The sequence below is a fragment of the Colias croceus genome, chromosome 1, assembly GCF_905220415.1.
Source record: "Colias croceus chromosome 1, ilColCroc2.1".
NCBI classification, from domain to species: Eukaryota; Metazoa; Arthropoda; class Insecta; order Lepidoptera; family Pieridae; genus Colias; species Colias croceus.
Window position 1 is genome coordinate 14,691,346 of NC_059537.1, and position 26,460 is coordinate 14,717,805.

Below are 26,460 nucleotides of genomic sequence, written 5' to 3' on the forward strand. Positions count from 1 at the left end.
GCTTATTGGCGCGGAATTAATTTCGCGTTCAATAAATACTCTGTGAAATGTTTTAAAATATTTAAAGCGATTCTCATAATGAAATAATGCTTGAATATTCTAGAAGCGATACTAATTGTACATTATACTTTATGGAATATTTGCGCGCCGAAAATCGAAGTCGTAACTATGAAAATCCAATTACTTTCGTTCAATGGCCGAGATCGGAAAAACGAAGCCGATATCCGTAATTTAGTCAAGACATCTGTCTGTTTCCATTTGACTTAATTCATGAAATTATGAGTCAAATAGCGAATGTAAAGGTCTTCCAAATTGAACACTATTTTTATATAACGGCTGTTCTAAATTTAATCAATCTATCCACTCGTTTTAATAGCCAATTATACCAAATCATTTTTTTAAAGGAATTAAATGAAAGTTTATGAGCTTGCCAAAATATTTATATAAGTTCTAGAAACTTCATCATTCCATTCTCTTCTCCTGTGTGCTTCTGATATGCTGTAAAGAGCAAGCGTTCTATAAAATTCCTACAAGAGACCTTACGGTTTTATAACAATAGAACATACATCTATCTTATAACATCAAACACATATTATGTTATGGTACGAAGTGGTTGCATCATTTAAATCCGATCCAAGCAGCCTCAGAGCCCCTCTTACTCATCGATCATTGTCAGAGAGAGCTGGGCTGCTCGCCTCATTATCTCTAAAAATAAAAGTTTAATTGCGTGTTAACTAATTTTCAACAGCTAAGTGTGCAACAGACCCCTTGATATGACTTGCGTTCGGTTGTTTATGGCTTTGGGATGTTTTCTAAATTGTTATGATAATAGAGGCTGTGAAAGATGCGACAGTACGGTTAATATTATGTTTGCGTTTGATCTGTTGAGGGGTTGAGTGCATGCAATAAATCAAAGAAAGAAAGACGTTATAAATAAAGCATAGCACTCGATCATTATGATTTTAAGTTATGTTGCACATGGTGTATGTACTTAAAAAGCCAAAATCTTATTACATCTATACTTATATTTTAAGATTAAGAGTTTGTTTGTATGTTTGAACGCACTAATCTCAGGAACTACTGGTCCGATTTGAAAAAAATCGGTGTTAGATAGCCCATTTATTGAGGAAGGCTATAGGCTATATATTATCATCACGCTAAGACCAACAGGAGCGGAGCAATGCGGGTGAAACCGCGGAGCACCGCGGAGTGACCATATAAAAACAATGAAAAGTTTTGACTGACTCAAAGAAGTGTAGTTAAGCGTTAACTTGAACCCCACACAGTAGTTAGTAAACTATTTGACACGAGTGAAACAATACGCATTATGTAAGTTTCATAACTAATTAGTGAGACAGGGCAATTGCCTTCCGCTTGTGTTCAACGGAGTTGAGTCAAATGTTGCATGATGGAACGATTTTGAGCTATGTTTACAAGTATCTTGTTAGTTGTATTGTCTATTCAGATTTAGTTTTAAACCTTTACTAGCAATTTATTTTAACGTATATATTTACAGCTAAAGTAAAGCATATTGTATTCTTTTTGTGTGTTCTAACTATCGGGGATTCACGGAAAGCTCAAGTAGTTCCGGTTTCCGTGGGATTTCCATGAAAAAAAACTCTTAAAGTACCAAACTTCATCCAAATCGGCTTAGTGGTTTAGACGTGAAGAAGAGACAGACAGAATTATTTTCGCATTTATAGTTAGGTTCAATTCGATAGTTTGGATGTTTAGGGTTTTATCTGTAGCAGAAATACATTTCAAAACTCAAACGTTGTAATTTTATAAATTATAATTTCATATATTTTGTTATTTGACGATAAAAAGGAAGGATAAATTATTATTTATGAAATGAAGAGCAAAAGCTTGGAATTCCACGAAAGAGGCAAATCTTAACATCTTCCTGTTGAAAATAAAACGTGCTGAGATTTTGGACGATAATAAATCGATCCGTAGGTATAATAAGTATCGTCTTCGGTTATTAAAAACAAAATTATTTTTTTTCCTATTATATTCAACCTTATTGAAATTTAAATAATTCAATTTCACTCAAATACACATGGCACGAAGGTAAAACAATTTCACGAGCATAAATAACTAAGTTTTGTGCGCAATGTCGGCCTATTCATATGGTAAATTCTTACTAGATTCCAGTCGTTTAGGGAGGACTGAGATTTAGTCATACTAACATATTTAATAGTTGAGTAACGCAGTTATAAAAGTTAGGTAGTTTATATTATAACACGCTATCTGCAGGCTATCTGTGTAAAACAAAATCAAGAGCTTATTCAATAGATAAGTTATCATACACTGTAGGAGGTTAGGGCATAAAATAATACACTTCACTCAATTTATCACTGTTTATTATTACTATAATATACTTGTGCAGTGTTCACAAATCAAAATAGGACTGAACAAATATTTACGGGTGGCCGTTATTTTATACTTACAAAAAAATCTAATGAGTGACTATACTCATAATAATTAATTAATTTTTGCATATTATTCCCATACACAAAAAATTATTTTTAGTTCGTAACTAAATCAATAAAACATTGAAAAATCCAAAAGTGCACGACTCGACGAAAGAAGAATTTCATTAATAACTGCTATCTGATATCACCATTTTCAAGGCCAATCTTCACATAGTAGATCTAAAGCTAATAAATCCATACTTAATATTATAAATACGAAAGTAACTCTGTCTGTCTGTATATTACTCACTCAGGTCTAAACTACTGAACCAATTTGCATGAAATTTGGTATGGTGATATTTTGATACCCGAGAAAGGACATAGGCTAATTAAAATTTGATTTCTGGTATTTTTTTTCTACAGTTCTTCCGAGTTTAATTTTCTTCCAGTGACAGTATTAATCTCTATTAAATTATCCATAAAATGATTTGAAGATTTAGGATATTACGTGAATTACTACGAACCAAGGCAAAACAATTTTTTCGATCATAGTATCTTTACATTAAAACCATTAAATTTAAACCGTGGGTCACGTTGAAATCCTATAAAAAAGGATACGCTGCACGAACGGTATATAATTTACGCGGGAAATAGAATAAGGCGATGGCTGAATGCGACACGTGCATGTCATGAAATGGCGCCTTTATATTGAAGGTATTCACGTAGGTCACTTGCTTTTAGAAGTCTTTAGAGATAGTTTCTTCAATACTTCCTAATATGATAAATACGAAAGTTTGTGAGGATATGTATGTGTGTGTTTGTTACTTTTTCACGCAAATACTACTGAACCGATTACAATAAAATTAGGGACACATATAGAGGGTAGCCTGGATTAACACATAGGATAGTTTTTATCCCGGAAATCCCACGGGAACGGGAACTATGTGGGTTTTTCTTTGAAAACGCGGGCGGAAAGCTAGTTATGTATATTTGGTCAATCTGGCTTTTAACCACAGATCTACGTATTTTAAAGTAGTCAGAAATAAAAGAGATAAACAGAAATGTAGCACCTAAAATGATGCTGGATTTTAGGTCAGAGTTAGTGTCTTAGATTTAGAAATATCTCTATAGTATGGATAGCCTATAGATCTATCAATTCTCATTGACAGGTAATAATAGCTTTAGCCCGCGGTTTTTCTTGCACCTTTACATGCACGTTATCGCGTGCTAACGTTAACTATCTATCCGGATATAATGCCCATACAAGTTTAGCGTTTATTATGTCTTGATCCAAGGTTCCGTCTATTAACCGATTAACCTCGTACAGACGATATTTGGAATTGTGATTATTAATAAAAATAAAACATAAATTAAAATGCGTTTATTCATGATTTTAACACGCTTTTTTTGGTAGTGAAAATTTGCTTACGCTATGTTAGTAATATTACAGTTATGACTAGTTTATTTTCACTCCTTTCCGCCACCGATGTCCGCATAATATTTGTACTTCTTCCTGAAACAAATAAAAAACCAATGGAATCACACTTCTTGTTCAACAGTTACATAAAAGAGAAAAAATATGTTTATTACATGATTCAATCAAAACCAAATACGCCGAAGCATATATTAATAGATTTTTTGTTTGTTTGTTACGATTAATACAAGAACTACTCATTAAAATTTACGATTAAATAGCTCTATATCTTTTTCAAAGACTATTTTATTCAACCGAAGTATAACTAGTATAACATAATAGCAATGCATTACCAGCCTTCCGTGAACGATCGCCCATTAACTTAACACGGCCTCTGATTGAAATGTTGTGTTCGCGTTATAGCGAACCCGCTATTTTATATTATCACTCTTTTTTTTATATTTATGTTATTATATTAGCGAGATGGTGTTGTTTGATATGTTTATTTTTGTGTTATCGAAAGATTGTCTATGATTTAATCTATGATTCGTTTATTGTTACTCTCAATTAACTTTATACCTACATGAAAACCAAGGTTTGTGTGATAAAATACTGCGCTAGGGATGTAATTACTGATATTGTATAACAACTTTTGAAGTACCTTAAATACTAAATAGATATTAAATACGTTGTAGATAATAAGTACAAAAAGTTATCTTTGTGAATAGAAACTAAAAACCTAAATCCAAACACTATGCGGGATACATATTCAGTTTGGAAACAAACGAGATACTTGACGTATTCGGAAGGTTTCAATTAAAATCGCAACAATATTTCGCAAGTACAGTTGCACTTTTCACATAGTCAAAACAAAATTGTGGATCATAAACAACTGGGCCAAAACAACATAACGTGCAGTTTGCACTATCCACTCGAAAAGTTTTATGTTTTTCAGTATATTGTAAAAGGGAACGGAATTGGGAAAACATTGGCAGACACGTGAAGTATAAACTACAGTTAGCATCAATTTAATTCTAGTTTTAAAAGTTTTTGTGTCGCTTTGTTGAGCCAAATAAAAGGGATTCGTTTAGACCTACGTCGCTTGTAAATGTATGTTGTTAAATACGTCTAGACGTGTCTATAAATTACTTTACTACTAAGTACTACTAGTAGGTACTAATTCTTTCAATAGCTGTAATTCGTTTTTCTTGATGTAAAAATTGGGTTATTTAAGTCGTTTTTAACATGATTATCTGAGATTATGTTGGAGAGTATGCTATCAATCGGTTGCTTTTCAATATTTCAATGAATCTTCGTAAAAAGTAGATAATATTTTGAATCCAATGAAATTAAATAAGTTTCATTTCTTTTAAATCATCAATCTGATAACCACCAACAATACTTTTATTGAAATAAAAACATAATATGTACCCAATATTATATTATATTTAAATCTAATATTATATTATAAGGTATCAATTCTATCAAGCATAATACATTACATATATGTATAATCTATACATATAATAAATCTGTAGAAGGGTCAATTCTGTACATTGAAAATATTGAAAAAATAAATGGCAGGGGGTGTTACTGGATCGATACCAATCCCAAATATGTGATTAAAAAAATTTTTGTCTGTCTGTCTGTCTGTCTGTATGTTCAGGCATCACGTGAAAACTAACGGTTCGATTTCGATGAAACTTGGTATAATTATACCTTATTATCCTGGGCATAAAATAGGATACTTTTTATCCCGGAAAAATACGTAGAAAAAATAAATCTTAATTTTTCCGCGCGGACGGAGTGGCGGGCGGAAGCTAGAATATTATATTAAAATGCTTGATAGAATTGATATCTTATAACTGGTTTTCAAATGTGTTTTTATTTTCGAAAAGCCTTAAATAGTGAATAAATTTACTCTACATATTGAAAAATAACATCAATTTATATCTAAATATTATAGTTTTCAATTTCGAAACCTCCATACTCGTAAACAACTTTACAATGAAACTCAATACTTATTACTTCAACAATACAGTTTAGTACAGTTTCTAGTTTAACATGAAAACTATTGTAATACAAGACATATTACCTACAGCTAACGAGGCAACTAAAAAGACAATCACTATATAACATAAAACAAAGTTGCTCTCACTGTGCGACCGTATGTATGCTTAAATCTTTAAAACTACGCAACGGATTTTTCGAACTAAAAACGATTTTTTAATAGATAGAGTGATTTAAGAGGAAGTTTTTAATATTATATAGTTCGTCAAGTTTTGGACAAGCTCGTAAAATATAAAATATGTTTAAGCTAGTAAAATGTAAAATATGATTTGTTAAGTCGCTGACAGGCACTCGGCTACAAATAGTGTGTTGACGGCTTAACTGCTGACTGTTAGATAACACGGACAGATGAAAGATACGATCTGGGGATTTAAAAACGTTCAAAAAAAGTGCTTTTCGAATCCGTGCGTGTAGTTTTTTGTGGGGTGTGTCTGCGTGTTAGCATGTGTTATAAGTTTTTTTTATAAAGGTTATAGTGGATGGATATATTTCATGTAGAAACAGTGGGTAGTTATCTGTTAATTTTTGCACTTAGATGGAGTATGGCCTACAAAATACAGATGGAAATCTCTATAATAATTATATTTTATTGTTTTAATTAAATACATGTTGTTTGTTTTTATAATTGTATAGTACAAATGTTTAGACATATAGAGCAAGCAAAACTACAATAGTTTAATGATCACAAACTAACTAATTTAATTTACGCAAAATGAATGACAGTGTTTGAATTTATTTGATTTTTGATTCTATTAAAGAATAGAAAATAATTTTTGTATCATGTTCACGAAGCATAATTATCAGTAAATAGTATCAGAAAGAATATCAGAAATCACGAAAATCTTAATGGTTTTAATATTTCCTAGCACCCAGCTGTATTTTATTCAACACAAATTAAGCGTAAATATCAAAGTTTAATAATGAATTGTTGTCATTATTTCTAATTCCATCATTAAATTTCAGCATTCTGTTTTGAATGATAAATAAGCACTCAGTGATTTAATGATTTGGCAAACGCACTAAATAAATGAAGCATTATTTAGTTATTTCCGTCATTAGCTCATAAATAACGGATTAATTGGACAAACCATTTGACGTATTGCAATGTTATATTTTGGCTTTCTCTGTTCTTTTGTTTCGTATTTCCGAAATATATTTCGATTAATTAAAACTATTGGAGTTCTGGAGTTTAACAAGCTTCAGGTTATATTGACAATCTATTTGTGTCTTCATTTATATTAATTATAGGTAGGGTACCTACATTAAAAGCTGAAAACTTTGTGTGATTGTTGAACGCGCTTACCATAGTATGAACTAAATACATACTTAACATTTTTTATTTAGCTAGGACGAGCTATATTTATGGGGCATATAAATTTTCTACAGCATTTTTTTTAAAATGTTATAATTAATTAAGAGCCTTGATACGAACATAATATCAGTTCGGTCTTTGAATTTAGTTTCAAAGGATCGTAGCGATGCGTTAATTTATGCGGCAATATAAAAGTTTAATTTTCCGTTTTTAAGCGGAAGACGCTTCTCAAGGGTAAACAACGTAAAACAACGTAAATAAATAAATCATGTTCGGTACGAGTTCCGAATGTTCTAGAAGGCTCCGGAACAGCCACTTACGTGTCCTTTGCGGCACTAACGTCTGTTTTATGCCCGCTTGATGCAATCAAATCAAGCCGAAATGCCCTCACTCGGATTTATAGCTGGAGCATACTAGGTTAATCGTTTTTTCGATGGCCTCCTCCTCAAGAACGTCACTTCCCGTACTCACTTTATCACTCTTGTTCTCTCATTCGTGTCAATCTTTCCTATCACTAGCATTTTCGGCTGCTCCATCATTTTCGACTCTAAGCACACGTGCCGAAAATCGATTGCCGCTTGGCGCTGCACTAATGTCCACTTTTTTCTCATTTACAAATCTTTCATTTGCAATCGTTTCAGCATCTATTTCGAGTGGGATAAGGGCTATTTTTTTCAGAAGTCGTGAAATCGAGATCTGGTTTGCGGCAACCAATTAAGACGACATCCATCATGCCCTGGTCTTTGATAGGCGATTGATTAAGTTGGCCCAATGACATTTTTTGGGAACATTCAGAGAGATCGAAAATTGGCGAAATTAAGAATGATTTACTTTATTACGATTGACCCCGTTTGAATCTTTGAGAGAGCTGTCAATTAATCAGATATCTAGATTTCCTTTGAATGAAATGAAAGAAACTGTAATCTACTTACTTTTGATGGAATTAAGTATACTTTTAGTTTTCATGCAACAGTTGTTACCAAAATAATTAACTTTACACAGTTTTCACAAAAAAAAATATTTAAGAATTCCTAGTACTAATAAATAATTTATTCATACGTTATGTATAAGGATTCGTATATTTATTATCTTATTCAGTGTACATAATAGGTATCTAATGTAATAAACCTGTGTAAATTATATCTTCGACGCAAAAATAAAAAAAATTACCTCTATATTATTTGCAAATAATATCAGAATTTTTAACAATGCTAATGAATGGCTATAAATTGAAGAGATAATTTAAAATAACACCTATTTTGATTGGGATAAATTGGTTTTCCCGAAAATTGCGGTTCACATTTTTGAATTCTGTTAATAAAGGTAATAAGTTATGAATATTGAAATTTTATATTAATAAAATAAATAATTATAAAATTTTGATTTGATCGTCAGATCGTTTATTAAACAAGTCATTTAACGACATTTTAAATGACTATATAATATATAGACGCGAAAGACATGGAATTGAACCGCTTCACCATATTTTTCTTTCAATCGAGGTACATTAACAACCCAATAACACCATTTAAAGATGTTCCGTAATTAAACCATTAAATTTGCAGAATCACACCCGAACAATTAGAAGTCAAATTAAGAATCACAAGCGAGATTCCGCCTTAATTATCTTAAGACTGTTCAAACAAATTATCCGTCCTAAGACACGTCTTTGGAACGTGAATACATTTGGCTTAGCGCCTCACTAAGCCAAATGGCTCCACTAATATGAGTACTTTCCTTCACTGAACAATGCACATCTATCATTGTTAAACGCTTAATCTTGACGCTAATTCTTCTATGTACGGTAATGCGTCTAATTTCGTGTATCTGTGAAGTTATTGTGCTGAATGCAAGTTTTGGGTTAAAAAGGTATATAAATATGTTTTGAGTAGAAGTAAGGAGAAATTGTTCAAGCTACTTCTATAGATGCAAATAGATAAATAAGTAGATACGTAAGGGTATTTAAGCTACATTTTTTCTACAGGCTAGAACTACAAGTTAAATAATATTTTTTTATATATTATCATTCGTTGATTGCTGATTTATAGTCTTTAGTATAAACATTGACATTTTCATTTTATTCATATGAAATGGTTACAATTATATACCAAACTAGCGGTCCGCCCCGGCTTCGCCCGTGGTACATGTTTACGTTTTCTCTACATAAGAACCATCCTCGTACTTCAAGGAATATAATAAAAAAAGAATTATCGAAATCGGTTCAGCCGTTCTCGAGTTATGGAATTACAACGAAAAGTGGCATTGATTTTTATATATTAGAATACTACGTTATTATGATTGAATGGTGGATATACGTTATCCTACGCAACCCCAGCTAAACCCCTAATCCCATAAAGTTTCATAAAGTTGACGTACACTTTTATCTTCGAGATTCCTGTTAACAGAAATGTTACTTTATTTCTGATATTCATAGCACAAAACTCACACGAAGACTTTAAAAGTTTTTTTTTATAGAGAAGATGACCTTAACACTTTTAAGAGATCTCTACCAAACTATACATCATTAAATAGAGCCATTGCATTTTATTACACAATAAAACACAAGTATTTTCAAGGTTTTCATAGTGCCAAGATGAAAATAAGCCACAGGGACTCTATGATTTATGATTGATCTGTCTGACCCCGTGATATTTACACACTAAATTTGTTCAGTCCTATTTGATTAACAAGACTCGTTGTCCAAAGTGTGGGCGGCATTGTAATTACTAAGGACACAATTTGGAATCTCTATATTAACATGTAGGTTTTAAACTCAATTTTAATTGGAACACAGACCATCGACATAAAACAATACGTAAAAAGTCTTTGCCACAGTAAATAAAAAGCTACGATCTATAAACGTATAAAGCTTTAAAGCTCAAATTAGATAAAATAACTTCCAGATTCAATTATTTTAATGAAGACCATTCATTCAGCTTATTTTACAAAAAAATAACTCGAAAATTTTTCCTATGGATATTGGAAATTCATGAAAGGGCTGCTTAACTTGGATTATAAAAGATCGCGCTATTGTTTCAGAGCAGAATTTTCAGCTTGTTATTTGGGATTTGATTGATATTAAAGTAAAATGCATACATTCGTCACTACATTACCATCGTTTATTTATTGTATTATGTAGTATGGTAGAAAAATGACAAAATTTTTAGTTTTATTAACTTTTGCTAATTTGTATCGATCTTCAACGTCCTAGTGAAAAAGATCACCTCTCTTTAAAAGTTGTAAGATCTTAATAATTGTAAAATAGGTCGGTTATTGTTAAATTTCACCGAATTTCGTCACGCTTATTGTATTACTAGCTGGGCCCTTCTGTTGGTCTTAGCATGATTATATTATAATATAGCCTATAGCCTTCCTCGATAAATAGGCTATCTAACACCGAAAGAATTCAAATCGGACCAATAGTTCCTGAGATTAGCGCATTCAAACAAACAAACTCTTCAGCTTTATAATATTAGTATAGATATCATAAATGCTAACCAACGTTACCGCCTGACTAGATGTAACTAATCGTAACACAGAGGTATGTAACACGTAGTAACATGGTAATTGCAACTCAATTACGATCGCCTACACTCAAGCATGGTTCACAATGAAGAGGCGACTGCCCGTAAGGGCCGCTTAACAATTCAATGGTAATTATCTGAGGACTGGTCATGTGGAATGTTACACTTGATTATTGGAAAGGATATGACATATAAGTAAAAAGATACTTATATTATAAATGCGAAATAACTCTGTCTGTTTTCACGACATAACCATTGAACAGATTTTGATAAAATTAGAAACAGATTAAACGTTGTGAAAAGATGGACGACTTTGTCAAAGAAACAACGAAAAGAGTGACGTAATATTGTGAATTTCTTGCAAACAATATTAAGTATTATCTCCAATTACCATTCTGCACAACGGTATTGTACTAAAACATCTTAAATAATCATGAATAAAAAATCGTTTATTGCTCATATTATTATCACATTACATCAATTACAGTCTATACATTACATAATATTGTTGTTGGATAACCAAAAAGCAAAGGCTTCTCAGCGATTGCTGTCCAAAACAGCGCTGTTTTTCAGACGCCACTGATAATAAAATTACAAGATACAATAAATTATAAGGGTTAATTAATCAAATTGTAACTTAATTGCAAATAGCAAACCCTAGGTTGTCAAAATGTGCATCGTACATTGTACACGCATCATAATATTTCAAGGACACATAAAACATTCCATAAATAAATTATTCCAATAATAGTATGAAATATTTATCTATACTAATATTATAAAGCTGAAGAGTTTGTTTGTTTGTTTGTTTGTTTGAACGCGCTAATCTCGGGAACTACTGGTCCGATTTGAAAAATTCTTTTGGTGTTAGATAGCCCATTTATCGAGGAAGGTTATAGGCTATAATATAATAATATATTATAGCCTATTTATTATCATTACGCTACGACCAACAGGAGTGGAGCCACGGGGGTGAAACCGCGCGGAGCAGCTAGTCTGTTATTACCTCGAAGGAGCAAGTTTACGGCCAAGCGCGATCGCTCCGGATGGCAGATCGCTCCGTCGTTTATGATTAAACTTTTCCATTCCACTGGTTTGACGACCCGACATGGTCTCACCTTGAGTATAAAATGCTATAGAAACTTGCTATTGTGTTTCTTATAGCATTCTATTATACTTTGAGAGTGATTTTAAGGGGTTTGAATCAGTTGGTAGAAAATGAATTAATCTGTGAAGTAAGTTAGGTTCACTTGTTTGTAATAATTATCATGCAAGTGATTATATAAATTTGCTCTGTAGTATAACAATAATTAGATTATGACTGTTATATTTTTATATATAAACATTATAATAAATATAGAACCAACAAAATATGTAAAATATATACCTACGTAGGATGTAGTTACATCGCTTCCGAAGATAGCTTTTAGGTAGAGATTTTTCATAGAGTAACTGTACCTAAAATCAAGGCTTCTAGTTTTTTTTTAAACCTACTATTAAGTAGGTTTTCGTACTTGAAAGTTTTATTATCGTACATATCTATGTTGATTTATTATACCAATAATAAAGTATGAACTGGAATGATGTTTGAAAAGTTGTTGTTTTTGTTGAAATCTAAATCAAGTATCGTAATGATCACATAAATATCAGTATTTGGAAATCGTACTAATAATAAAATTTTAAATTATTATAAAAATCTTACGAAATTTTATCAGTAGGAGCTCTATTGTTAATAAATATTTATACATTTCTATACCGCCTCTGTATAAAAGCCTCGTTGACTGAAGAGTTATTGGATTTTCAGATAGAAAAGAATATTAAAGTTAAAAATAACATCATATTTAAACCACATAGTATATTAATAGCAACGTTCTTATGCAAATAGGAATGCTTAATAATTCTTCCAATGTCGGCGATAAAGACATTTTTTTAAGCAATAAAATTGAATCGACAATAATTTGCTAACCTCCCTAATTATCGGCATATCAAAATAAACGGGATCTCAAGATGAACCTCATAAATTTGTATTAAGATAGCCTCTTCACTCGTAATTAAGAGCGATAATAAACCAATCTCTCTCATAGTCAATTAACTTCTTTCCGAAGTAAAGTCTCGAAAGTAATTTTAATATTAGACTTGTAATAATTTTGAAAATCTTGTTTATTTTAAAACTGAGTCGTTGGATTTTGTAATCGTAAGATTGCAGCGATTTAGTACTTAGTGAAATTATATTATGTAGGATTGTAAATCGGTCTAGGTGTTTTTGAACACGAAAGTGAATTCTTACATTCGACATCAATAAAATCATGATTGAAACATTCATAACACGCATAATTCTATCGATTCCCATATATTACTATTAATATTTTATTTTTTATGAATTTGGTGTATATGTTACCGGAAATGTATGTAATCCGTCATTGTATACAATTCCTAGGAAATGTATGTAATTCCTAAAATCGCACGGAAATGTGTGAAATAAATTATTTTATACACATTTCCTAGGAATTGTATACAATTCCTTGATTTCATACATTTCCGGTAACATATATATAGAAGAAAATTTTGTTAATTTTAAAGTTGAGGAAAATGTATAAGGCTTTGAAATGAATATTCCTCAACGCAATTAGAGTAAATTTCAAATTTATCATCAGACTGATGAAAGTTCATTTATACCAGAAAGCAATTATTTTATTTTTATGTTATCCTGTCAAAATGGAAAGAATTGGTTATTCAATATTTTTTCGTTGTTTTCGCTAATTAATTATTTCAAATATATAAAATCCTACAAATACAAAACCATAACATTCCTGTTTATAAATAAATTTAGGTAAACATTTTTTAACTTTAATTATGTTTGTCGTGATCCTATTTTTATCTCTCCTAACCTTACATTTTCCTTGATAATTTTAGAAATTGGAAAAAGCCACTGATTGTGAGTTGGGAGCGTGAATTGAAAAGCTCGGTTAGAAATATACCAATGTTCCGCTTCCAAATACATGAAACCTTAAAAACGATAATAGATTCTGCTGAGTATATTTGGATAACAGTACTGCGTCCTTCATTGGAGTTTAATTAAAACAATCTATAGAGCGAGCTGGGAACTTAATTTACTTCTTTGTTTAAGCTCAGGACGCTTGATGCAAATCTTTGGATTTATATTGTGACTGAGATTGCGTAATCCTGTATATATTTAGGTTAGGGTGTTTAATGGTTAGAATTTGAATTTTAACGAGCATTAGAGTACGTACAAAAAGCGTTAAACAGATCTTAGACAACGAGTATGTGAAATTTTGTCCTTTGTTTGTATGATTTCTTATAAATAACTACGAGCCTTTCTTATAAATAAATACAATGCCATTTATAAAAATCATCTAATATAGAGTAACTAAGCAAAGAGAGTTAGGAACCGTAAATTCCTGCCTACAAATCTATTCTTCACCAAGTGACAAGTCCATACCTCAGTTTTAGTATTTAAGCAAACAACTCAGCTATTTATGCAAACAAATGAATTTATTAAAGGTCCGTTTGCACTATCTTCCTCAGGTGCGTGCGACGTAGCGGGCGGCGCGGGTTCCGTGAACTCCCTGCCGGCGCTCGGCAACGCGCGACTGACGCCTTCCTTCGACGCGTCCACGCCACGGAACGTCACCGCGCTGGTCGGCAAGTCGGCATACCTCAGCTGCCGTGTACGAAACCTCGGGAACAGAACGGTAAGTGAATAGTTTGAACGTTGTGCTTATGAATATTCTATGAAGATTAACTTGAAACTTTGTGTTAACAGGTACTTTTTCATATAGCTTCATTTATTTGAAGTTTGAAGCGTTTAGCGTTTAAAGCGATAATTTGGTTATTTACAAACATATCCTTGTACATGACGGCGCCACCATCGAAGCTTTAAAAATAACGAACGGCGAACCAATATAAAGCAGCGCGCGCGCACGACTGGGGTCATTCGTTCGCCGACTTACGAGCTTATTCGAGCTTACTATAACTTATTTGTGATATTTATTGTTATTAATGTTCATAATAATTGTAATACCAAGTGATTATGTGGAGACCTTGGTGTTTTTTTTAAATCAAGCTCGGAGCCTACATACATTATTGGTGGAAAGGCATCTTTAAGCTTTTGTTTATTTTATATAAGAAGGACAGTAAATCAATGTTTAGTTCATAGAGTCATATAACATCTGCAAAGTAATCACTATATTATTTAAATGGTAAGTTGTAAGCAAAATAGTCGACATGATATATAATCTCTGTAACACGTTACCTTTTAGACGACCCTGAGTCCCAACTGGACAAGCCACAGGCTCACAAATAAACGCGACGGAAACATGAATCAAAGAAATGTCCTTTGGGTATTGATACAATCTTATTTCACGGACGAAAGGTTCTTTGTACCTACAAAATATCTATTGTAATGTATTGACTTACAATTCTATCCTTTTACTATAATCACATGTTTCATGTTTTACTATCAAATTACTAACAATATGGCGATTTAACAAAAAGTTACATTAAATAAATTACCTTATGATATAGCTTTATCATATGGCTATGGCTGGTTTTATTTCAATCTGTATACAAAATTACTTAACGATTTGATTGTAGTTGTGTACACTGTACACGTGGTCAACGTATACTTATAAAATAGTAAATTACAATAGATTATTCAGTGAATAAACACCTATTAGAGTATGCTACATCGTGATTGTGACTTTTGCAAAATGTAAAAAATATATTCAAGTCGCTTGAAACTCAAAATAAATTAAGTCTTTGAAATTCACAGATTCATTACCGTAATAGCTAGCATAACATATGGCTGCAAGTTCTCAGTCACTGCTGTGCCATAAACCAGAAACGCAATAAACGACTTGTACAATAGGTGACCCAGTTTCGACAAAAAATTGGCATGCGCCTGTTACTTTGCACAAGACTTTGGCAAACGTGGTTATAGCTCGATAGTTATTCCGTCGTATTAACAGTTTATGTTACGATTTTTATAATGAAGTCGAATTAGATAATGATATGGCAACTCAAGTTGTCGCGCGTTGGCGTGGTGTTGTTGGCGGGATTTATTGCGCTTAGTGGTTGGGTGAGCTTTATCTCAAGATTGTACGCTCTAAATTGTTTTTTTAATTTAAATTTTATCCAATTTACCTATATTTTAGGGTAAGAACATTAGTTGGGGGGCCACTAACTTTATTTGAAATTACTTTTACAAATAACAAAATAAACCTTTATGTTTTCAAAGCTTTGCGTTTTTATATATTCCTTTATTATTATTCAATTTATACACGTAAAAAGCGACTATTTTACGACTCCATAACAGTACTCAAATATAGTACACAGTTACTGCAATTAAAATATACAAAGCAACATATCCAGCACGTACCTAGTTAAAATGATGTCGTATTTTTTAACGCAAAAGATTTGGGATTGTTAAAATTTTTGTAGAACATAGTTCATTCAACCCGCTACGTCATTTTCATGCCAAAGAAGTATAAATTCAGCTGTATATAACATCGAAATAGAAGCTAAACCACAAACATGGGTTAGGTCTTAGATTTAATGACGTATGAAAACGTGTGTGATATATATTTCGTGAAGGAAACTGTACTATTTGCTCCCATCTTCATAAAAATACGTGAGATCTTTCTAGAATTTGGTTTATGAATCTTTTATTGTGATTGAATTATGTTTGACCAGAAGCTTTATGCGCAACTTGCTTGTGTAATATTTAAATTATTTATAAAGGTATGAGTTGGGTTATTTCGTAGCGGAATTCGATTAAAAATAGCTTGCATTTAAGCTGTGAGTATAATATTAAGGGAGTAGTAATATCACATTTACAGTCTACAAACCATACTTTATAGCGTACAACAGTTGTACTAAGAATACATTCTTGTATACAATTACACCCTACTTTTAACGCAACTTTCATTATCATAAAAATGACGCTTCACACTTCATACATTCGCAATTTCAACACTAACAACAAACTAAAACCTCACTCAAACTCAAAACAAGGCAGGTAAACAGACTTGTCTTTCAGTCAGACCCCTTAGTCAAGTGCCATTACGCACAAGCCACCCCAATGGTCTGACGTCTGACAGATAGTCTGACGCCTGTCAGAGTGCAGCTTCAAAACACATAATTATACATGATCGTGTTTCATCGCTTTGCCTGACAATTGTGAGAGCTTTGGAGATGTAGCCTAAATGCTTCCTTAAAAGCTGTTCTAGTAATGCTTTTAAGTGATTCATTGTGTTGGTTGATTTCAAGTTTTACTTGAATAAGAATACTACGTATACTGGTATGGAATACAGCGTGATGTTTGTATGTCTTGTAAGTCGCATTCTCTGTCCCTATGTCCCTTTGTATGCTTAAATCTTTAAAACCACGCAACGGATTTTAATGCGGTTATTTTTAATACATAGAGTGATTCAAGAGGAAGGTTTTAGTATATAATTTATTAGGTTTTAGACAAAGCGGGCGAAGTCACGGGCGGTAAGCTACTATTATTATAAACATGTTAAAATACATCATTCATCATTAAATCTACAATCACGTCTTTGAAAATTATCAAAAAAAAAAAGAAACTAACTGACTAGACTTAATCTGAGTATGTTCCTTTATTTCGTATTGGAAATCTTGTTTGTTTATTTAAAACTTGTTACAACTTTCTAAAGATAAACTATAGTTTATTTTGTTGTTGAAGTGACACAAAGTTAAATTAATATTCGTACAATTATTGAATTTGAACTCAAACAAAACTATAATTACGTGAAATTTACTCAAGTAAATAATAATCAAAGTTTTGATAAGTTATAAATTTACAGCAGACTAGCTGTGCCGCGCGGTTTCACCCGCGTGGCTTCACTCCTGTTGGTCATAACGTGATGATGTACCATATAGCCTTCCTTGATAAATGGGCTATCTAACACCGAAATAATTTTTCAAATTGGACCAGTAATTCCCGAGATTAGCACGTTCAAACAAACAAACTCTTCAGCTTTATAATATTAGTAAGTACTAGCTTCCGCCCGCGACTCCGTCCGCGCGGATGTCGGTCTTCGCGTGGATGGTTTATTTCGCCATTTTGAGTAACTCTAACAATGACATCTTATAAATATCTATTGGACCCAAATACGGCTAGGTCTATAATAATACGCCACGTGTGTTCGCGGTTCTACAGAACAACGTCTATGGATAAAACTGAAAAATTAAGATTAATTTTTTTCTACGTATTTTTCCAGGATAAAAAGTATCCTATTTTACGCCCAGGATAATAAGGTATAATTATACCAAGTTTCATCGAAATCGAACCGTTAGTTTTCACGTGATGCCTTCACATACAGACAGACAGACAGACAGACAGACAGACAGACAGACAGACAGACAAAATTTTTTTTAATCACATATTTGGGTTTGGTATCGATCCAGTAACACCCCCTGCTGTTTATTTTTTCAATATTTTCAATGTACAGAATTGACCCTTCTACAGATTTATTATATGTATAGATATATTAATTACCCGCGGACAAAAAATCAGCTGAAAAAGATAGTATTTGTATAGTTTCCTTGTTATATTGATACATACGAGGTGCTACGACCAAGCTACGACGCACGCAGCTACAATACTGTCAAGTTTTAAAAAACCATTCAGTCGCTATGGCGTGATTAAGAAATGAACATACGTCTGTATTATGAAATCCATTCATCGAAACATCCACACTTTCTGATTTAAATATATCACAGTATATTTAGTCATGTTCTTTAAAATATCATCGTTTTAGTTAGTTTCAGCAAGAACTTTATAAACATGTATTTAACCCAGTTGGATGGAATATGAAAACGTTGGAAATGGTACACCGAAATTAATTTCCCAAATAATATTTGGAATATCTCATATTACGATGGTATGCAAGAATTTATCTTTGATATTTGCGAGATAAATAAACGCTGTTTTAGCTTTACAAGGTTTTAATAATAGTTTACTAATATTTTAAATATATTTTACAAATTTTTATACAAAACAAAAACACCCGTCAAGTAAACAGACGAAAAAGACGTAGCTTGGAATTAATAAAAACATATTCTGTTTTTTCCTTTTAAGCCGAACATAAATTTCTAAAAATAGTCTAATTATTTCGATAGCCTGTACACTGTACAAGGAACAATTTTTAATTACAGTTTGGATGTTAATTAACAAGTTACAGCTATTAGCCATCGAGGGTGCGCTGTTTGTTCTTCGAGTAATTTTTAATAATTATTCTCACCTCCTTTGAAATGTTTAATTTGTTAGCTAACTCAATTTAACATCCCTTCGCGAAGTCGAATAATATTTTATGTTTTTTAATTAAGAAAGTACGGAAGTTTGCCTGCTAATGGATCCGACCCGCTCCGAGTGAAACTTTATGCGTTTCGGGAGAGACATGACCGCGCCGCTTTTTGTTTTTCTGTTTTTGCGTATTTTATTGTGAGTTTCGGTTTTATTAGCTGTAAGGAAATGTATATATATTCTGCGTTATGTGGTTATGTGGTTATATGGTACGTGAGGTTCAGTTGTTGCTATTTTGTTTTATTTTTGTGAATTTTCTTTGAGCTTATATATTACGTAGTTCATTTTTACACATAATTAAATATATATCTACATATAATAAATCTGTAGAAGGGTCAATTCTGTACATTGAAAATATTGAAAAAATAAATAGCAGGGGGTGTTACTGGATCGATACCAAACCCAAATATGTAATTAAAAAATTTTTTGTCTGTCTGTCTGTCTGTCTGTCTGTATGTTCAGGCATCACGTGAAAAATAACGGTTCGATTTCGATGAAACTTGGTATAATTATACCTTATTATCCTGGGCGTAAAATAGGATACTTTTTATCCTGGAAAAATACGCAGAAAAAATTAATCTTAATTTTTCATTTTTATCCATAGACGTTGTTCTGTAGAACCGCGAACACACGTTGCGTATTATTATAGGCCTAGCCGTATTTGGGTCCAATAGATATTTATAAGATGTCATTGTCAGAGTTACTCAAAATGGAGAAATAAACCATCCACGCGAAGACCGACATCCGCGCGGACGGAGTCGCGGGCGGAAGCTAGTAATTAAATATTTTTGTAAGATATTGGAGTTATAGTCAACTTGATTTAATATTTTGACCGTACCTAATACCCTGAATATTATGTTTTCATGCTTGTACATATTTTATTATTACCCATTTCAATGTCTTATAACATACCTACTTCACTATTCCAGCTATTTTTCCCTGTGTCAAATAACTCGAAATATAACAAAACTTTCTTCAAATTATTTCATTCATAAACAATACATATAAGTACAACACCCGACACCAAAACAAACGCAATGGAAGGTTCGAGAAAATCCATTAGAACATTGGTACAAAGCTACGTTTAAAACGTGCACATTAGCTACAACGTAAACACGGCCTTATGAATATGCACAGTGTCATTATCATGAACAAATGCCTGTAAGAACTCGTCTCAGATCATTATGCGAGTTTCCACACCGCTCGCTGATTTATTTTAACACTCCCAACCGTGTAACTTGAGACCCGTGTAATGTCTTATACCATGAGTATTATCCTTGAATCGATAAGAGTTGTTTAACTGAAAGCTTTAAATTCAATATAAGTGCAGTTATTTATAACTAGCTTTCCGCGTGCGGCTTCGCCCGCGTTTTCAATGAAAAACCCGCATAGTTCCCGTTCCCGTGGGCTTTCCGGGATAAAACCTAGCCTATATTACTCGTGGATAATGTAGCTTTCGAATGGTGAAAGAATTTTTAAAATCGGTCCAGTAGTTTATGAGCCTACATTACAATCAAACAAACAAAGTTTTCCTCTTTATAATATTATTAGTGTAGAAAAGTGTCGTGCACCTCGGCGAGGTCTGTGGTACACTTTATTGGTCGTACCAACTCAGAAACCTTTGTGGGCTCATGGACAACACTTTGCTGAAGATCATCACATGGTCATCATGACAAATGCATAGCTTACGATTCTTTAAAGGGCATTTATACAGACAAACATTAACTTTTATGCATATATTTTTATAGATAGGTATAATTCTTTATCGGGTGTTTCGAACCGACAAGAATTTCAAACAGATCATATTATTGTGCTATTTCAAACTTTATACTTTCTTATAACATTATGAAGAGATACGGAGGCAGCATTAATTAACATTCATTATAAAATTAAATTAACTTATGTTTGTTTTGATTTCATGTTTGTGAATTCAACATAGATAAGCTTCATCAAAGTAAATAGCTTGAATTCAAAAACACTAATTTCAAAGTTGTATTAAATAAATATTGCAGCTGTTTGGAAAATGCGTTTCAACTTTAAATTATCAGTTATTTAGGTTGCATTAATAAGATGGCATTTATTCGCTTACATTGTTATTTCATTGTATTTAAACTCTTGTAATGTAAGTGTAGAATTAAATTTACAATTTACCAAATAAATATTATATTGTTATTGGTTTTATAAGTTCATCAGACGTCCCGATAAAAATAAGTATGCGCTTTTTGAATTTAGTGTCTGTTTTTGTGTCAAAATGCATCCAAATCCGATTAGTCGTTTTTACTGAAAACGAGTCATAAACATTCCCACAAACTTTACCAGTTTACCAGCATTTTAAGATCTAAAGATAATCCAAAAAACTATAGTTCTAGCGATAAAGCTTTGATAATTTCGTGTAGCGACGGTGGCGTCGTAAAAAATAATTTATTATTTTTAATGAATACGGGCCAAGTTAGCCCGTTACTGCTTTATGGTTCAGGATAATGAAATGATGTCACGAGTCAGACACTCCTGTTTAGATCAGCTATAAAAACACGCTTCTATTAAATCTATTTACGTAATATATAAAAATGAAACCCATTTCGCGTTGTCACGTACCACGGGCGAAGCCAGGGCGGAACGATAGTAAACAAATATTTTCCAAACTAATTATAGTGATTTTGAAAGTTTGACTTAATTTTTAAGTTATTAGTTTGTTATGTGTATCTTCTTGCTTCTATGACACTAACCATTGTTTTACATAATATAATAGAGTGCAATACAATTAACATTAATTCGTACAGGTACATTTCTTTAAAATATTATTTCCTTTTAGAAAGGAATGAGAAGAATTATGTAGTTGTAAAAAATCTTTTAATAAAAATAACCTTTAAATCTCAAATAATGCACTTACGCTAAATATTTAAAAATATTCAGTGCAGTATATTGGCAGAAGTTTCAGTAAATACTGCGAGGGATTAGAACAAAGTTTACAGTAGATTTTTGGACGTTTATTCACAATAAACAGGAGATGTTGGCGATCCGCCAGCGCGTAGAATGAACCGCGGCTAACTTCACCGCGCAACATTTTTGGGACCCATTGATTGACATTTACAAAACGTTACAAATGTACAGACATGTGTATTGTGTACCTACATGATCAGGTAAATTACTTTATCAGTTTTTTATGCAAAAGCAAGTTCTTACTTGCTAATGTTTAACACCAATATATACCTACTTCGAAATTTTAATTGTAATCAACCATCGACCCCAATTAAGTTAGTCCTAGTCTATCTTTTTAATCAATATAAACTCATCAGCTTGCAAGATACAACTATTTCTTTACTTATTATTTTTAAAAACACTTTTCAAATATCTTCTAGCCTACAAAATAATCAATTTATTGATGAGGAAACATAACCTCACATTAATCCACCATTAAACAAAAAACAGGAAGAAACACACATTTTAAAACCACAAATGCAAGTCAAATAAATCTCACAATTCACGCTAATACTATGAAAACACAATTATTGAGATTTCTCGGAGCGGCAATTCATATTGGTCTGTCAACAGTTTTATACTTAGCCAATAAGGACGAAAGTTGCGTGCGACAAACAGACAAGTCGTTTATGGGTTTTATTGAATGTGCTGAGATTACAATAACTTGAGACGGGGATGATTTATCGGTGCACGCGAAATTCGATTCTATTGTTATTTTTCTTTAATACATTCGATTGAAGTTCCGAGTTAAAAAAGATTGGAGTTTGCGAGTTCATATGAAAGTGGGTTATACATTTTAAGAGATAAATCATTTGCGAACCCTTTTATGCGGTGTTTGTACATCGATATTTATTTATAGTATTCGGGAAGCTTGACTCAGATTTTGTTGTGTTATGTAACTGTATCTTATTAATGGAGTTTTCAGGTAAGGAAAATTTCGTATTTTATTCATTTTTTAATTATCTATGTTGTCTTTATAAATAGTGTTTTATTCAGCAACTAAATTATTGTCATTGAATTGAAATGATGATAATCAGCGTAGGTTGTTCTCCTGACACTAGGAATTTCTTTATTTAAATTGTTCTATGCTACATAAATTTTCAGTTGTTAATTATTTTTCGGTAATATAAATGAGACAAACACTTTTATTAGTTCTAATTACCTAGCTTACATTTTATGACCTATAAGCTAACGTAAAAAAGCGAAATCCAAATAAACATAATATGACATTACATATACATTGATTACATTTATTTATCACGCAAAGCATGAGTGCTCAACATTCTACAATTCAAGTGTTCCTTCGAAATTTTAAAATACACGCTACGACCTGAGAACTTCCTATTTCGAGAGCGTTTCTTAAAAATAAATTACATTTCAACAATATCCTATATTTCAAAACAAGTATAATAATACTTCAATTGATATCCAGTGGAACCACATCAAAAGTGTGCATATGGGCAGGGGCATGCGATAAGAGGCTTACGAGGGTCTCAGTTCGCACAACTTTGCAATTTTTGTTCTAATGTGGTTAACGATGCCTGTTTGGACATTTGGATCCTTTCGAGCATTAACAAGATCCTCCTTTATTTATAACAGCATTTAGGATGTACATAATTATTATTAACTAGCTTCCGCCCGCGACTCCGTCCGCGCGGATGTCGGTCTTTGCGTGGATGGTTTATTTCTCCATTTTGAGTAACTCGGACAAAGACATCTTATAAATATCTATTGGACCCAAATACGGCTAGGTCTATAATAATACGCAACGTGTGTTCGCGGTACCTACTACAGAACAACGTCTATGGATAACTGAAAAATTGAGATTAATTTTTTTTCTACGTATTTTTCCAGGATAAAAAGTATCCTATTTTACGCCCAGGATAATAAGGTATAATTATACCAAGTTTCATCGAAATCGAACCGGTAGTTTTCACGTGATGTCTTCACATACAGACAGACAGACAGACAGACAGACAGACAGACAGACAAAAATTTTTTTAATCACATATTTGGGTTTGGTATCGATCCAGTAACACCCCCTGCTAGTTATTTTTTCAATATTTTCAATGTACAGAATTGACCCTTCTACAGATTTATTATATGACGTATAGATAGGCAGATGTATAAATAAACTGTTCGTGCTGTGGCTTTTTTAATATTCCGTCAGAGGCTGTTAGTTTGAAAACTAGAAAAATATTGGTTTAAGCGTCTGGTTGTATTTGAAACTGATATATTTGTATACAAAACAACTTGTCTAGTTAATTAAATAAGCAATTATGTACTGACAGCAATAAAAATATAATTTGTTTATTTTACAAGTTAAGTCAGTAGTTGCGTATAAGTGCTGATTGTCAGTAGACAAGTCAGTCAGTCAAGCGACTGACTTTAACTGTTTACATAGTCTTCAAGCCTCTGTACTAACTTCAAATCTGTTTACACAGGGTTTTTTTCGGGTCAGCACTGATTTGCCTCGAATTTGTAGTCAGTTACTGACCCTGTGTAAATCAGCACTAACCTAAATGACATTAAACATATTCATAGAACTGTATATTTTGTGAAAATGTCACCATTAAACACTATTAACTTCTTGAATATAATATATAGAAACGTATTTAACTCGAAACCATCTTTTATTTCAACTAAATCTAGTTTGTGTGAACTTTAATTAAAAACTTCGACCTCGTCATAGATTGCAACTTCTATGATTTAAGTTTTGTAATTAAAACATATTCAAAGAAAAAGAGTATTCGAGTGGATTTTATTAAAAGAGTTCAAGGTGGTTATAAGGTATTATATGAATTAATGGTTTTATTCAAAAATGATGCATGAAATGACATCACCTTCCGTAAAAGGTTTTCAAGACGACAGTGCAAGTTGGTCAAAATCCAGTGTGAGATATATGTATTCTAAGCCAGTAATAATAACACAATCCTATTATAATTTTTAAGACTTTTAAGTAGATTAGAGAATTTTATTAGAGAATTTAGATTTTTAAATAGTATCTCTTTTTTGCTTCTGCAAGTATATAGATGCTTAAAGTTATAACAAATCAACTTTACCTAATAAAAAAATCATGTCGCATGAAATGCATGAAACTATACTTTCATGTACGATGAACGCCATCTACATTCTACATGTACAACAAATTTCAGGAACACTTTACAAATCCATGGATTGACGCCTGAATTATTAACCAAATACTTTCATAGTTGATTCCAAAATGGCTCTCCACTAAATTATTTTGAACGAGTTAAAACAAATTTCGAATCGGACAAAGAGAGGAGTGGCGAATAGTTGGAAACTCATACAATCGAAGTTTATAAATTTGTGGACCACTTGAAACGTTCGGGTCCGATCTGCTCTGTTTGCACGGAACTTTCTCGAATGCGTTGAACGCTCTCGATCGATTCATATATCTACGCAATTGTGTCCCGAAATGGGGTCGTTTGACTGATTGACTTAGCATACTTTATATTTTGTTATTTTACATAGTAGTATTACCAGGAGTTCAGTGATAACTGATATGTCTTTAGTGTGGGTAATGGGAAGTTTTTGAAATATTCAGCAAATATCACGTAGATTTAATAGTGTTCTACAAATATCAATATGTTATCTCTAATTGTTTATTTCTGGTTTCAATGCAGCAGTTCTATTTAAATAAGAAAACCATTTAGGATCACAGATTCACATCATAGTGAGAAGTTATAATGTTATCCACTGCTCCCTAACCTATCGTTGGAGATTTCATTCCATACTGAAATAAGGAAAGGTATTTCCTTAATGTTAAACTATTATAGATTCCTCTAGCGATCTAGATTATTTTAAGACTGCAATATATCTTGCAAGTCTCTGGTGCTATATAATATGGGCATTTGGGCAACTTCAAATGAAACAAAATGTTAGCATGAATTGCCTGCAGTGGAATTTAGTGCTGATAATTATGTGGCCATACAAGTTCTAGTCAATTTAACCGACATGTCGACATAAATTGAACTAATATCTGCCGAAAATGTTAGATGTAATGTGGATGGTAATGATGAATAACGGTTGGCTATAACTAGCGTTTGTGTGTTGTGTGGAGTTCTGTTTAGGGAAACATTTTACCAGTTTGTTGGCAAAATGTTTAGTTTTAGTACCTACATTATTTATAGCTATTTTTTGAGCTATTGCATAGCTTCTATCGCGGGCCTTGAGCGCGGGGACCGAATCGAGAAATTCCGTAACGAAAAAACCTCACGCTCCTCACTCCGTCGGGCGGAGGTGTGGCTTGAAGGCATAACATGCAATAGCTTTACCGCGGCATTTCCCGAGTGCCACACGTCGTTTTTAGGGTTCCGTAGCCAAAATGGCAAAAACGGAACCCTTATAGTTTCGTCATGTCCGTCTGTCCGTCTGTC

At 32.4% G+C, this 26,460-nt stretch overlaps 1 protein-coding gene across 3 annotated transcripts in view; it reads left to right on the top strand.

The window, feature by feature from the left end:
* The window catches only part of LOC123705828 (zwei Ig domain protein zig-8-like), a 349,179-nt gene that overhangs the window by 73,438 nt on the left and 249,281 nt on the right, over positions 1-26,460 (top strand). For all 3 annotated transcript variants that reach the window (XM_045654869.1, XM_045654877.1, XM_045654885.1), the window contains exon 3: positions 14,281-14,447. In XM_045654869.1, the coding sequence (XP_045510825.1) occupies positions 14,281-14,447 (167 nt within the window). The remainder of the gene's footprint in view (positions 1-14,280; positions 14,448-26,460) is intronic.